The sequence below is a fragment of the Mytilus galloprovincialis genome, chromosome 10, assembly GCF_965363235.1.
Source record: "Mytilus galloprovincialis chromosome 10, xbMytGall1.hap1.1, whole genome shotgun sequence".
Lineage (NCBI taxonomy): Eukaryota > Metazoa > Mollusca > Bivalvia > Mytilida > Mytilidae > Mytilus > Mytilus galloprovincialis.
The window spans coordinates 5,068,129-5,080,592 of record NC_134847.1 but is presented as its reverse complement, the minus strand read 5'-3'; the positions used below and the strand labels follow the sequence as shown (position 1 = coordinate 5,080,592).

Sequence of the window (12,464 nt, the reverse complement as noted above, 5' to 3'; positions counted from 1 at the left end):
GTATTATTGAAACGTTTATAATGTAATTTGGAAAAATAAATATACCTATATGGTCCAAATACTCATATGGTCCGGCCCGTTAATAACCAAACGAGTATTATACTCATATGGTCCGACCATACGCGTACGGTCGGACCATACGCGTATGGTCGGACCATATGAGTATACGCATATGGTCATGACCATACGCGTATGGTCCAAATACTCATATGGTCCGGAACATATATTCACTTTTACTACCAACAGATAAATTAAAACAATCTTTACCATTCAGTGATTATAAACAAGCACTTTTTTTACATTCTAATATTTTATGATGTATTTAAATGAGTAGTTATTGTTGCAAACTCCATTAGAAATTTGAATTGGGATTGGTTTTGGAATAAAGGAAAGGGGGATGTGAAAAAAAATTTGGGGGGGGGTTAATTTTTCTCATTTCAGATTTCATAAATAAAAAGAAAATCTCTTCAAACATTTTTTTGAGAGGATTGATATTCAACAGCATAGTGAATTGCTCAAAGGCAAAACAAAAATTTTAAGTTCATTAGACCACATTCATTCTGTGTCAGAAACCTATGATGTGTCAACTATTTAATCACAATCCAAATTTAGAGCTGAATCCAGCTTGAATGTTGTGTCCATACTTGCCCCAACCATTCAGGGTTCAACCTCTGCGGTCGTATAAAGCTGCGCCCTGCGGAGCATCTGGTTATAGTTCGTTCTTATGTCATGTATGTTGTACTGTTATACCACTGACCTAGGTTAGGGGAGGGTTGAGACCCCCCTAACCTGTTTAACCCTGCCATATTATTTATGTATGTGCCTGTCCCAAGTCAGGAGCCTGGTTGTCGTTTGTTTATGTGTTACATATTTGTTTTTCATTCATTTTTTTTATATAAATAAAGCCGTTAGTTTTCTCGTTTGAATTGTTTTACATTGTTTTCTCGGGGCCTTTTATAGCTGACTATGCGGTATGGGCTTTGCTCATTGTTGAAGGCCGTACGGTGATCTATAGCATGTATAGTTGTTAATGTCTGTGTCATTTTGGTCTCTTGTGGACAGTTGTCTCATTGGCAATCATACCACATCTTCTTTTTTTATGTTGGTAAACTTTTAGAATATTTTGTTTTAAGGATTGATATTAAGTTAACCCAGATCATATCTAAATTTACAGGTCTGTTTCATAAACTGTTTAATGGATTACACTATCTTGTTTGGATAATTGTATAATCAAATTCAAAACCAAATATTTGCCTAAGGTGATCTTGGGGTAGAGTGTTAGCCTCAACTACAGGAGGTCGTGGGTTTGAACCATGGCCAGATCAAACCAAAGGCTTAAAAAATGGTATTTGCTGCTTCTCGTCTTTGTACATGGCATTAAGGAGTAAGAGCAAAGACTGGTTTGCCTGGGGGTCAGAATTATTTGTCACTGCAAGGTCACATGTCTTCCTGTGAAATGTTACCTTGTGAACTACAATGTAGCATGCTAAAAATCTGCCTCAGCGTGTCGGTCTTGTACAAAGCAGGGTTGATATTTATATAAAATTAACGTCTCTGTGTCCTGAATATATGTAAATCAATTTGCCGCTGGATGTTAAGCAGCCAACCATCATCATCATCATACAAACCATATCTTTGCATCAATGAACATGATATATTAAAGAATTTGCTATAAAGTCAGTCTCACCACAAGTTTAGCAAATTTCAAATGTTTTTTAGCAACTTCAATAGTCTTTTCCAGCAAAATTTTGCATAATTGTTTGGAATATGCTAGATGCATGTTTTTTCCCAGAAAAGACTCATCAGTGTGCTCATATCAAATCAGTAGGACGTAAAATGAAATACAATGTTGCAGAGCATTTAACATTTAAAAATATGAAAAATTGTGCCAATAACAACTTATGGCAATCCACGCCTGGTGTAAAACCTATACTTCAGTGTTTCAAAAAATTCATTGTTTATAAACAGATAATTTACATAAAATCAAATTGATATGCCTTGTTGTAGAAACACTTTATTGATTTGAATAACTTTAGATAGTTATGATCGGATATATTAAAACTCAAATAATAAAATATTATACATGTATTGACTTGGGAATTATTATAGGCAGGATTCATGGTGATTCACATTTTAGCAAAGTATAAAAACTTTATTTGTTATTTGATTTCATGATGATTTGTCTAAAAATTCAAAGACGGTTTAAAAAAATTAACAACATTATCTTCAAGATTATTTGTTCTGTTACCAGGTATCACAGATTCTAAGACTTTTGATGTGACACTGATGATAGCATTGCTGAGGAACCTGTCAAACGTGCCCTTGACTCCTCCTATTAATGGATATGACAAACTACCTGTTGCTACAGAAACAACAGCTGCATCAGATTTAGCCAGAATTAAACATTATAGAAACTTACTGGCACATCTTAATGATGACAAGGTAGATGGCGCTTTATTCACTACAGCTTGGAAGGATATAAGCGACGTAAGTAAAACCTACAACTAAACGCTATAGAAACTTAATGTCACATCTTGATGATGGCAAGGTAGATGGCACATTATTTACCACAGCTTGGAAGGATATAAGTGATGAAAAAAGTAAAATCACAAACATACTGAACTCCTAATCACATGGCAAAATCAAATGACAAAACACATCAAAAGAATGGACAACAACTGTCATATTCCTGACTTGGTACAGACATTTTCAAATGTAGAAAATGGTGGATTGAACCTGGTTCTATAGCGCTAGACCTCTCACTCGTATGACAGTCTCATCAAATTCCGATATATCTACAACGATGCAAGAACAAAACAGACATAATAAATAAAAATATGGGTACAGCAGTCATCACTGTGTTACAATCTAAAAAAAAAAAATTTTACAAAAAAGTACAAAAGCATCTATATATAGCTATCAAATTAAAACATATTCATGTAAGTAGAACCTACATGTATAGTTAAACATTATAGAAACTTAATGTTACATTTTCATAATGTATATAGAACTTGCTATATCAAAGGTTACTTAAGGTCAAAAATTTTGGTTTCAGTTGAAAACCCCATGTCTTAAGGGACAGATCATGTCTTCTCTAGATCTTGCGAACTGTTATGATTACAAAGTTTATACTTGACCAAACACTAGAGTGTGTAATGACATATATACAATTTTCTCTGTCAAAGGTCTGTCTGTTGGTGTGTCCGTCCTTAACAAATTGTGTCTGCTCTATATAACTTTAAAAGGTGCTTCATATCAGTTCTTATTCATACAAATTTGTGAGCACATGTTATTGGCATCAATGTTCACAGAGATGGCTCCCATTTCATTGTTATTTAGCTACGTATAATAAAGATTAACAAGGAGAGATTTGGGTATAATGTCAATGGGATATTACACGGTAGTCATTCTGAAATAATAAATGTAATCAGGGTAATTTTACCCTACACAACAAACTTGCAAGGTATATGCTTTTTTGTCCTTTCTATCCGTCTTTCTGTTAACCAGAGGATATATGTATATTCAAACCTCATAAGTGGAAAAAAACAGACAAAACGTGATCAATCACCAACACACAAACAAATACACACAAACAAATACACACAAACAAAAGCACACCAAACACAACCTAGAAAAACTCAAAAGACAGGACAATATGAACCTCACCTAAATCAAGGGGTGATTTAATGTATTCTAGAATGGTGACCAGACCCTGCTTCACATGTGACACCTGTTGTGTTGCTCATGTAAGTATAAAGTGATCAGTCTAAATTGGTGGGTCACATTCAAGGAAATGTGGACAGGATGGTCATTAAGACAGATAAAACATATCCATTGTCTTCCGTGAAACACAAATTCAATAATGATATCGACATATCAGACTCAACCATATTGGGATGGCATTTTAAAAAGTTTTTGAAAAAATGATTTCAGTTTCACTTCTTTGTATTCTCAGTCTTGTTTCAACATTGTTCAATAACTTCCTTGTAAGCAACAAACTTTTTTTGCGGAAATCATGATAGGAATGCAAAATCTGGGATATTGTATCTGTCAGTGAATTGAGATACAGTATATACTACATATGCAGGCGCTGTTGGAATGTTGCTACATTAGAATGGAATGTTCACAATTGGAAACTAAAATCATCACTTCTGTCTAAAAGTTTTATTTTTCTCATTGTTAATTTTCTAGATGTAAATCAAGATATGAGGCAGAATTCTTATATCTATTTACTGAATGTTTTGTTTGCTTAATTTCAAGTTTGATGGGATAGATGCATTCAACTATCCCCAAACTTTGAATTATTTAGTGCGAGGACATTAGCTGTATAGTTATTAGGGGAATGCAAAGTTAAATATCCAAGCTTGCTTCTTTTCATTCTTCCAAGGAAACCTGTGTATGAATATAAAGAGAAGATGTGGTATGATTGTCAATGAGACAATTCATCCCAATATCCCTTTATCAAGCAGTTTATGCCATAACAAAGAATAGATTTGTTTGCCCAAACCCTACCTACCCAGGAAAAAGCTGCCTACTCAAAATCTTTTATTGTCCTAATTTGAAGAAGTTTTTTTTTAATCAAATAAGCATGAAGACTAATAAACATCTGATACTTCAATTTCTTTTTGTGGAAAAAAGGAAATGCCTATACCTACCTACCCACTGTCTCAACCTTTTTAAAATATTTTTAAGTGTGGCCTTATCATGCTTATGTAATGTTATTTTCGCAAAACAAAATGTTAAACTTACATAGACAACTAGTTTGTTTTCTTTTCAAGGCTGTTCTTAGAATAGGAGGGAATGCAATGAAACAAGAATGTGATCAGTTGATGACAAAACCACTGGACATGTCAAGCCAAGAAATATTACGAGACTTAAACCAGGCTAAAGTGGACATTGAATTAATTAAACAAACACATGAAACACTTGATACAGAATTAAAACAAGATATAAAAAATTTGAAAAGATCTCATAATTTGTTACAGCACAAACAAAATGTATCAAATCAGCAGGCGAAGAGATTTAAAAAAGATGTGAATAGGTTGGAGCTAGATCAAATAAATGTAAATGTGGATGTGAAAAAGCTCAAATCTACTTCTGAGGATCCAGTTCCATGGACTAGAAGAGGTACAAAAAATGTATTCAATTTAGTTTTTGAACTACCAACCCTAAAGTAGAACTTATTAACATGATAAGTGACTTGTATTTTTAACAAAATTTGAAATGGGAAAAGATATTTTATAAAAAAGGGAGAGGTTTGTAAAAAAATTTACATTTTTCTTTGATATGCTTAATTTAACCGTATCTAGACTTATAAATTTACTCTTTGGTCCGTTTTCAAATTGGTAAAAAAAGGTCCAAAGTGTCCTAAATTAAACTTTAGTTTGATTTTATCAATTATTGAATTCCTTGGGTTCTTTGATATGCTGAATCTAGCTGTTTGTTTAGATTTTTGATTTCAGTACCGGTTTAATATGTTGATTCTACCCATGTATTTTGATTTCCAATGTTGGGACTCCTTTGTCAAATTGGTCGACATTGAGGGCCAAATATTCCACAATTAAACTTTGTTTGTTTTTACCAAAAACTAAATAAGTTGGGTTCTATGACAAATGTATGATATGCCAAATCTAACATTGTATTTCGATGTTATAATTTTGGGCCCTATTTTCAAAATGTTACACATTAAGGTCCAAATGGTCCAAAATTTCATAAAAAGTTAAATTCTTGTGGTTCTTTAATATGCTGAATCTGAGCGTGAATTTAGATTTTTGAGTTTGTTCCCTGTTTTTGATCTACATACAGGTCCAAAGGGTCCAAAATTGAACTTTAATTATATTTTAACAAAAATTGAAATCTTATGGTTCTTTGACATGTTTTATATTTTCATATTTTGGGCCAAGTTTTCTGGGTTTTTTTCCTAATCGGGGTCCAAAATTAAACTTTGATTTAAAAAAAGAAATGTATTCTTGCGGTTCTTTGATATGCTGAATCTAATAGATGTGGTATGAGTGCCGATGAGACAGCTTTCCACCCAAGTATCAATATGTAAAAGTAAATCAATATAGGTCAAAGTACAGCCTTCAACACGGAACCTTGGCTCACACCAAACAGCTAGCTATAAGGGCTGTATTTAGATTTTGAACATTGGACCGTTAAAGGTAAATTTCATATTTCAAATTCATTGAAATTTTTAAGTTCTTATTAAACTATATTCATTCTCTGCCAGAAACCTATGTTGTGTGAAATATTTAATCAATCCAAATTCAGAGCTGTATCACGAAAGCTTAAATGTTGAGTCCATGCTTGCCGCAACTGTGCAGGGTCGGACCTCTGTGGTCATATCAAGTTGCGCCCTGCTAAGAGCTGTTTATATTATTTTGAGATATCCAGAACCACACAATATATACTTTTATTAAGCCTAATAGGTTAACTATTTTTGGTGTATATTGATGTTTGTTTCTAATAGATACTATCAGAATTAGGTCAACTTTATTTGATGTCTGAAATGATTGTAAGGTTTACATGGTTGTCCGTCATTGTTCATATGACCTTGACTTCATTATACATCACACAACAAAGTTGCCTAGTGTATAATGTTTCTGACCCGTCTGTCCATTCGTCAGTTCTTTAGTCATGTTCTTGTCATCACAACTTCTCTGAACCACACTGTATAATTTTATGAAACTTTGTAGTTAATTAGAACATACTATGTAGATGTGCATATTGACAGGAAATTATACTAACAGACTTTAGAAACCCAACACCTAAATAAATCGGACGTTTTTAAATTAAATAAATAATATATTAGACAAATTCATCGTATATACCAATACTTAATTAATCTTTCAACGTTACAGACAAAATTTACAGTCAATCGAAAACCCAATGACGTAATGTTCCTTGTTGAAATACTGTGGTTAACACTTACAGTCTGGTTTTAGATCTTCAGTATCGGGTGTGGCCACAGTTGTTTCGTAGGATAGCTTCTAAAGAGCAGGTCATTCAATAACATCTACTCCATTCAAATTCATGAAGTTTTGAGTCAAGCTAGCGGTATGTGCACGCGCATTATCATGTTGGAATGTTAATTGATTGAACTGTCCATAACGTCGTAGCTCTGGAACAACAACTGGCTGCAAAATTTCATCAATATAGCGTCTATCTATTTTAATGTGCCATTGAAAATAACCAACCGTATCCAAAAATTGTTGTTAATAGAGCCCCATACCATTACACCTCTGCCACTAAATCTGTCATGTATAAGAACACAGATATCTGAGCGTAGCATTCATTTTCTCTTCTGTAGATTCTCATTCTACCGTCCGCAAAACTTGCATTGAACCATGATTCATCAGAAAACACCACACGATTCTCTACTGCTGCAGTTGTTGCTTGGCCCATTGTTGTTGATTTCGTCTATGACACAAAGTCATAATAAGTCCTTTTTAGAGCATCCTAATTTGACGACATTTCAGTATACAGGACACTGATTTAGCATTAATTGCTCTGCCATAGCGTCCAATAATTTGGTTTGCGGCTGAGGTCGCCGTCGTGAAACCATTCTGCAAATGGCATACTATGATGGCATTTTGTTGGTGCTGCGTCGTTATTTGCGGTTGTCCGGGTCTCAGACGATCTTTAACTGCTCCTGTTTATCTGTAGTGTTGACATAGAAGCCTTCTTTTTGAATTGCTAACATTAAAATGTCTTGAAACAGCACATTGACTTATTTCTGTCTGTAACATTCGGATGGCTTGATTACGATTTTCATCACTTAGTCGCCACATTGTGAAATCCCAAAAAGTTCAATTGGTTAAAGGAAGGCAAAGGATGTAACACATCTTTAGGACAATAAAAACCATTTTAAAATTTATTCAGCTACCCGCCATCCATCGTCGAACATTTCATGCTCCCCTCACCCCAAAATTACCTGGCTTACTCAGGTAAGAAAATAATTGATTTTTACTCACCAGATAGATGTAGGACTGTCGTAAATAACAAAACAAATAATATTTATGCCCCGCTGTTGCGGAGGGGGCATTAAAAGAGGGACGAAAGATACCAAAGGGACAGTCAAACTAATAAATCTAAAATAAACTGACAGCGCCATGGCTAAAAATGAAAAAGACAAACAATAGTACACATGACACAACATAGAAAACTAAAGAAAAAACAACACGAACCCCACCAAAAACTAGGGGTGATCTCAGGTGCTCCAGAAGGGTAAGCAGATCCTGCTCCACATGTGGCACCCGTCGTGTTGCTGATGTGATAACAAATCCGGTAAATAGTCTAGGTCACATTCATGAAAGGGAAGGGGATTGTAGTTACGATGTAAGGAACATATCCGATATCATTTGTGAAACGGCATTAAGTTTTACCCTTGTCCGTCTGTACGTACGTCCCAAAATTGGTTTCCGTTCTCTTACTTTAGTTTGCTTCAACCGAATGTTATGAAATAATGATTAATGCTTATTACCAAAAAACACAGATCAAGTTTGAATTTTGGTGGCCTAACTTTTACCGTTCTAGAGTTATGCCCCTTTACAAATGGAAAATTGTTCAATTTTTCGTATCTGTTCTCTAACTTTAGTTTGCCAGAACCATTGATATTATGAAACTTATACACAATTCTTATTACCACGAAACACAATTTAAATCAAATTTGAATTTTGGTGGCATCACTTTAACTGTTTTAGAGTTATGCCCCTTTACAAATGGAAAAATTGCTGAAAAGTTGGTTTCTGTTTTAATTACTTTAGTTTGCCTCATCCAAATGTTATTAAACTTATGAACAATACTAATTACCACAAAATACAGATTAAGTTCGAATTTAGGTGGCGTCATTTTTATCGTTATAGAGTTAAGCTACGTTCTCTAACTTAAGTTTGCCTGAAATAAATGTTATGAAACTTATAATCAATGCTTATTACCAAACTCAGATTAAGTACATATTTGGGTAGCGTCACTGTTACAGTTCTTGAGTTATGTCCCTTAATGATGATATTCAAACGGGGGCATCATCTGTGTCCCATGGACACATTCCTCATTTATATTTTACTATTTTCGAAAATAATTTAGAAAATTGGTGTTGCGTTTCTAAAGTTGGTCAATATATGATTAAATTAAACTCCTATAAAACCACACAGCAGAATTTTATGAAACTTTGGAGTTAATGAGGACACACTATGTAGATGTGCATATCCACAGAAATTATGATTCAGATCTATTTTCTAGGAGTTATACCCCTATGAACTTAAAATTTGGACTAAACTGATATAACAGTTTGTCATCACAACTCCTGTGAAAACAAACAACAGATGAAACTTTTAGTAAATGAGGACATAATATGTAAAAGTGTATATTCACTAGAAATTTTTATCAATGAGTTTGAGTCTTAAAAATTAGGAATCTGATGAGATTTTGCCCAGTTACAATGTTGGCGTGGAGTATGTGCTCACAAAGGTTCGTTGATTTTCATAAATCATTGATGCTGTAAAGTTTAGTGATACCGGTAGTAAGATTATAAGACTGTTATCTTTAATACTTTCAATTTACAATTCAGTCTCTTTGACTCATTCTCCATTTCCATTCTCAATTTTATTATTCAAATTAAGCAGAACAGAAATAATATTGCTCCCATCACTTAATGCATTATGCATTTACCATCATCTGAGGCATTCTGAGTCACAAATAAGTAAAATACAAAGTTGAATTAATACTTTATTGTTTTTTAAATTATCTTTGGTAATAACTTACTCCTTGATGTTTCAGAGCAAATTAGTAAGCAGTTGGATGAGTGGCAGAAGAATGCTGATAACTTTGTTGAAACCAGAGCTGCGAAATATGTGTTGAAAGGTATCAAGGAAAACAGTTGTCTCACTATTACAGCTAGTTCTGGTGTTGGAAAGACATCCATTTTACGTCATGTGGCGTTAAAAATGAAAGAAAAAGAAGGGTATGATGTACTACCAGTTACTAATCCAAATGATATTATCCAGTTTAATAATCCAAATCAGAAAACACTGTTTGTAATTGATGACTTTTGTGGGACTTATTCCATAAACCAGTCCAACCTTGACAATTGGGAATCAGTTATGGAACAAATAAAGATGTTGATTGAAAACAAATTAACAAAAATTATTGTCGCGTGTCGATTACAAGTGTACCAGGACGAAAAGTTTGAACCTTTATCCATTTTCAGGACATCTGTTTGTAACCTAAGGACAAAAGATTTGTGTTTATCAGAGACAGAGAAAACGTCAATAGCAGAAATATATCTGAAAACAAAATCATCAGAGATTATTCAGTACTGTAATTTATATGATTTCTTTCCACTTCTCTGTAAATTGTATAATGAAAGTCCCAAGGTCAATATAACAGAATTCTTCAAAAATCCATTTTCGGTATACGAAACTGAAATTAACAAGCTTAATAAAAAAGGTCATTATAGAAAATACTGTGCAATGGCTTTGTGTGTTATGTTTAACAACAACTTAAAGGAGGAAATGTTTTCAGAAGAGATAAATGTAGAAACAAGAAAGATCATTAAGGAAACATGTGAGGCATGCAGATTGGACAGAGGCACATCACGACTTGTTCTACTTGATGAACTAAACTCACTTGAACACACTTTTATAAAGAAAGAACATGGTATATTTAAAACAAAACATGATAAGTTATTTGACTTTCTTGCATACTATTTTGGACAAAAACTTATCCAGTGTATAATCAGAAATGCACATTCTGTTTTCATTATGCAGAGACTTTTACTAGAAAGGAAAGATTACATGGATCAGTTTATTACTATTGTACCACAGAAATACCATCAGATGTATATGCAGAGAATGATTGATGACTGGTCAATTGGTAAAGTAAATTGTGTGTTCAGGAATATAAACTTGAAGATACAAGAGTTCAGACACAAATTCCTATGTTATCTAAAAAAATGTAAAAAATCACTTCAGAGGCAATTAGCGCTGAAAATAGATGTAAATACTAAAGATACTGCACTGATACTATGTTCTTTGTATGCCGATATTCCTTTTATTCATTGGTGTATTAACCATGGTGATTGTGTTAACCTGTGTAACTGTAGAGGTGCGAGTCCTTTGTATGCAGCTACAATTAAAGGTCATAAAGAAATAGTAAAGTTATTACTGGACAACAAGGCAGACAGTAATAAGTGTACAGATGATAGAGTATCTCCTTTGTATGTTGTTTGTCAGAATAATCATATAGAGATAGTAAAGATATTACTGGACAACAAGGCAGACATTAATAAGTGTAAAGATGATGGAGTATCTCCTTTGTTTATTGCTTGTCATAACAATCATATAGAGATAGTAAAGATATTACTGGACAACAAGGCAGACATTAATAAGTGTACAGATACTGGAGTATCTCCTTTGTATATTGCTTGTCGGAATAATCATATAGAGACAGTAAAGATATTATTGGACAACAAGGCAGACATTAATAAGTGTGATGCTAATGGAGCATCTCCTTTGCATTTTGCTTGTCGGAATAATCATATAGAGATAGTAAAGATATTACTGGACAACAAGGCAGACATTGATAAGTTTACAGATAATGGAGTATCTCCTTTGCATGTTGCTTGTCATAACAATCATATAGAGACAGTAAAGGTATTACTGGACCACAAGGCAGACATTAATAAGTGTATGAATAATGGAGCATCTCCTTTGTATATTGCTTGTCATTATAATCATATAGAGATAGTAAAGATATTACTGGACAACAAGGCAGACATTAATAAGTGTGCAAATAATGTATTATCTCCTTTGTTTGTTGCTTGTCATAATAATCATATAGAGATAGTAAAGGTATTACTGGACCACAAGGCAGACATTAATAAGTGTTTTGCTAATGGAGCATCTCTCCTTTGTATATTGCTTGTCATAATAATCATATAGAGATAGTAAAGGTATTACTGGACCACAAGGCAGACATTGATAAGTGTACAGATGATGGAGAATCTCCCTTATTTTTTGCTTGTGCGGAAAATCATATAGAGATAGTAAAGGTATTACTTGACAACAATGCAGACATGCATAAGTGTACAAATAATGGAATCTCACCCAAACAAATTGCCAGTGATAAAGGATACAATGGCATACTTGCTGTCATTAACGAATATTCAAGAGGTTATATTTTTTTAAAGAAAATAAACATGATAAAAGGAATATCAAAATATAAATTGTGATTTTGACAATTAAAGATTTGAGAAAGGAAATTCTGTTTAGAAATAGAATTGTAATAAAGACTGAGTGCTTTATTCAAATCAAATATTTTTTTTAATTTGTTATTTTTTGTTCAATCATTGTATCAGAGTTTGTTTTTTTGTAGTGAAATTTATTCATGTTTTTGATTTGAAAACATATTCTTTGATATGAAATAATTTGTATACGACCGAAAAAAATAATTTGGGATCGTATAAT

At 33.3% G+C, this 12,464-nt stretch overlaps 1 protein-coding gene across 4 annotated transcripts in view; it reads left to right on the top strand.

Moving 5' to 3' along the window:
• Positions 1–12,189, top strand: part of LOC143049705 (uncharacterized) — a 396,341-nt gene extending 384,152 nt beyond the window's left edge. For 3 of the 4 annotated variants that reach the window (XM_076223376.1, XM_076223375.1, XM_076223377.1), the window contains exon 5: positions 9,778–12,189. In XM_076223376.1, coding sequence (XP_076079491.1) covers positions 9,778–11,939 — 2,162 coding nt within the window. In that variant the 3' untranslated portion in view covers positions 11,940–12,189. Of the gene's footprint in view, positions 1–2,251; positions 2,488–4,778; positions 5,128–9,777 lie in introns of all 4 variants that reach the window. The other variant, XM_076223378.1, reaches the window with a different exon arrangement.
• The last annotated feature ends 275 nt before the right edge of the window (positions 12,190–12,464 follow it).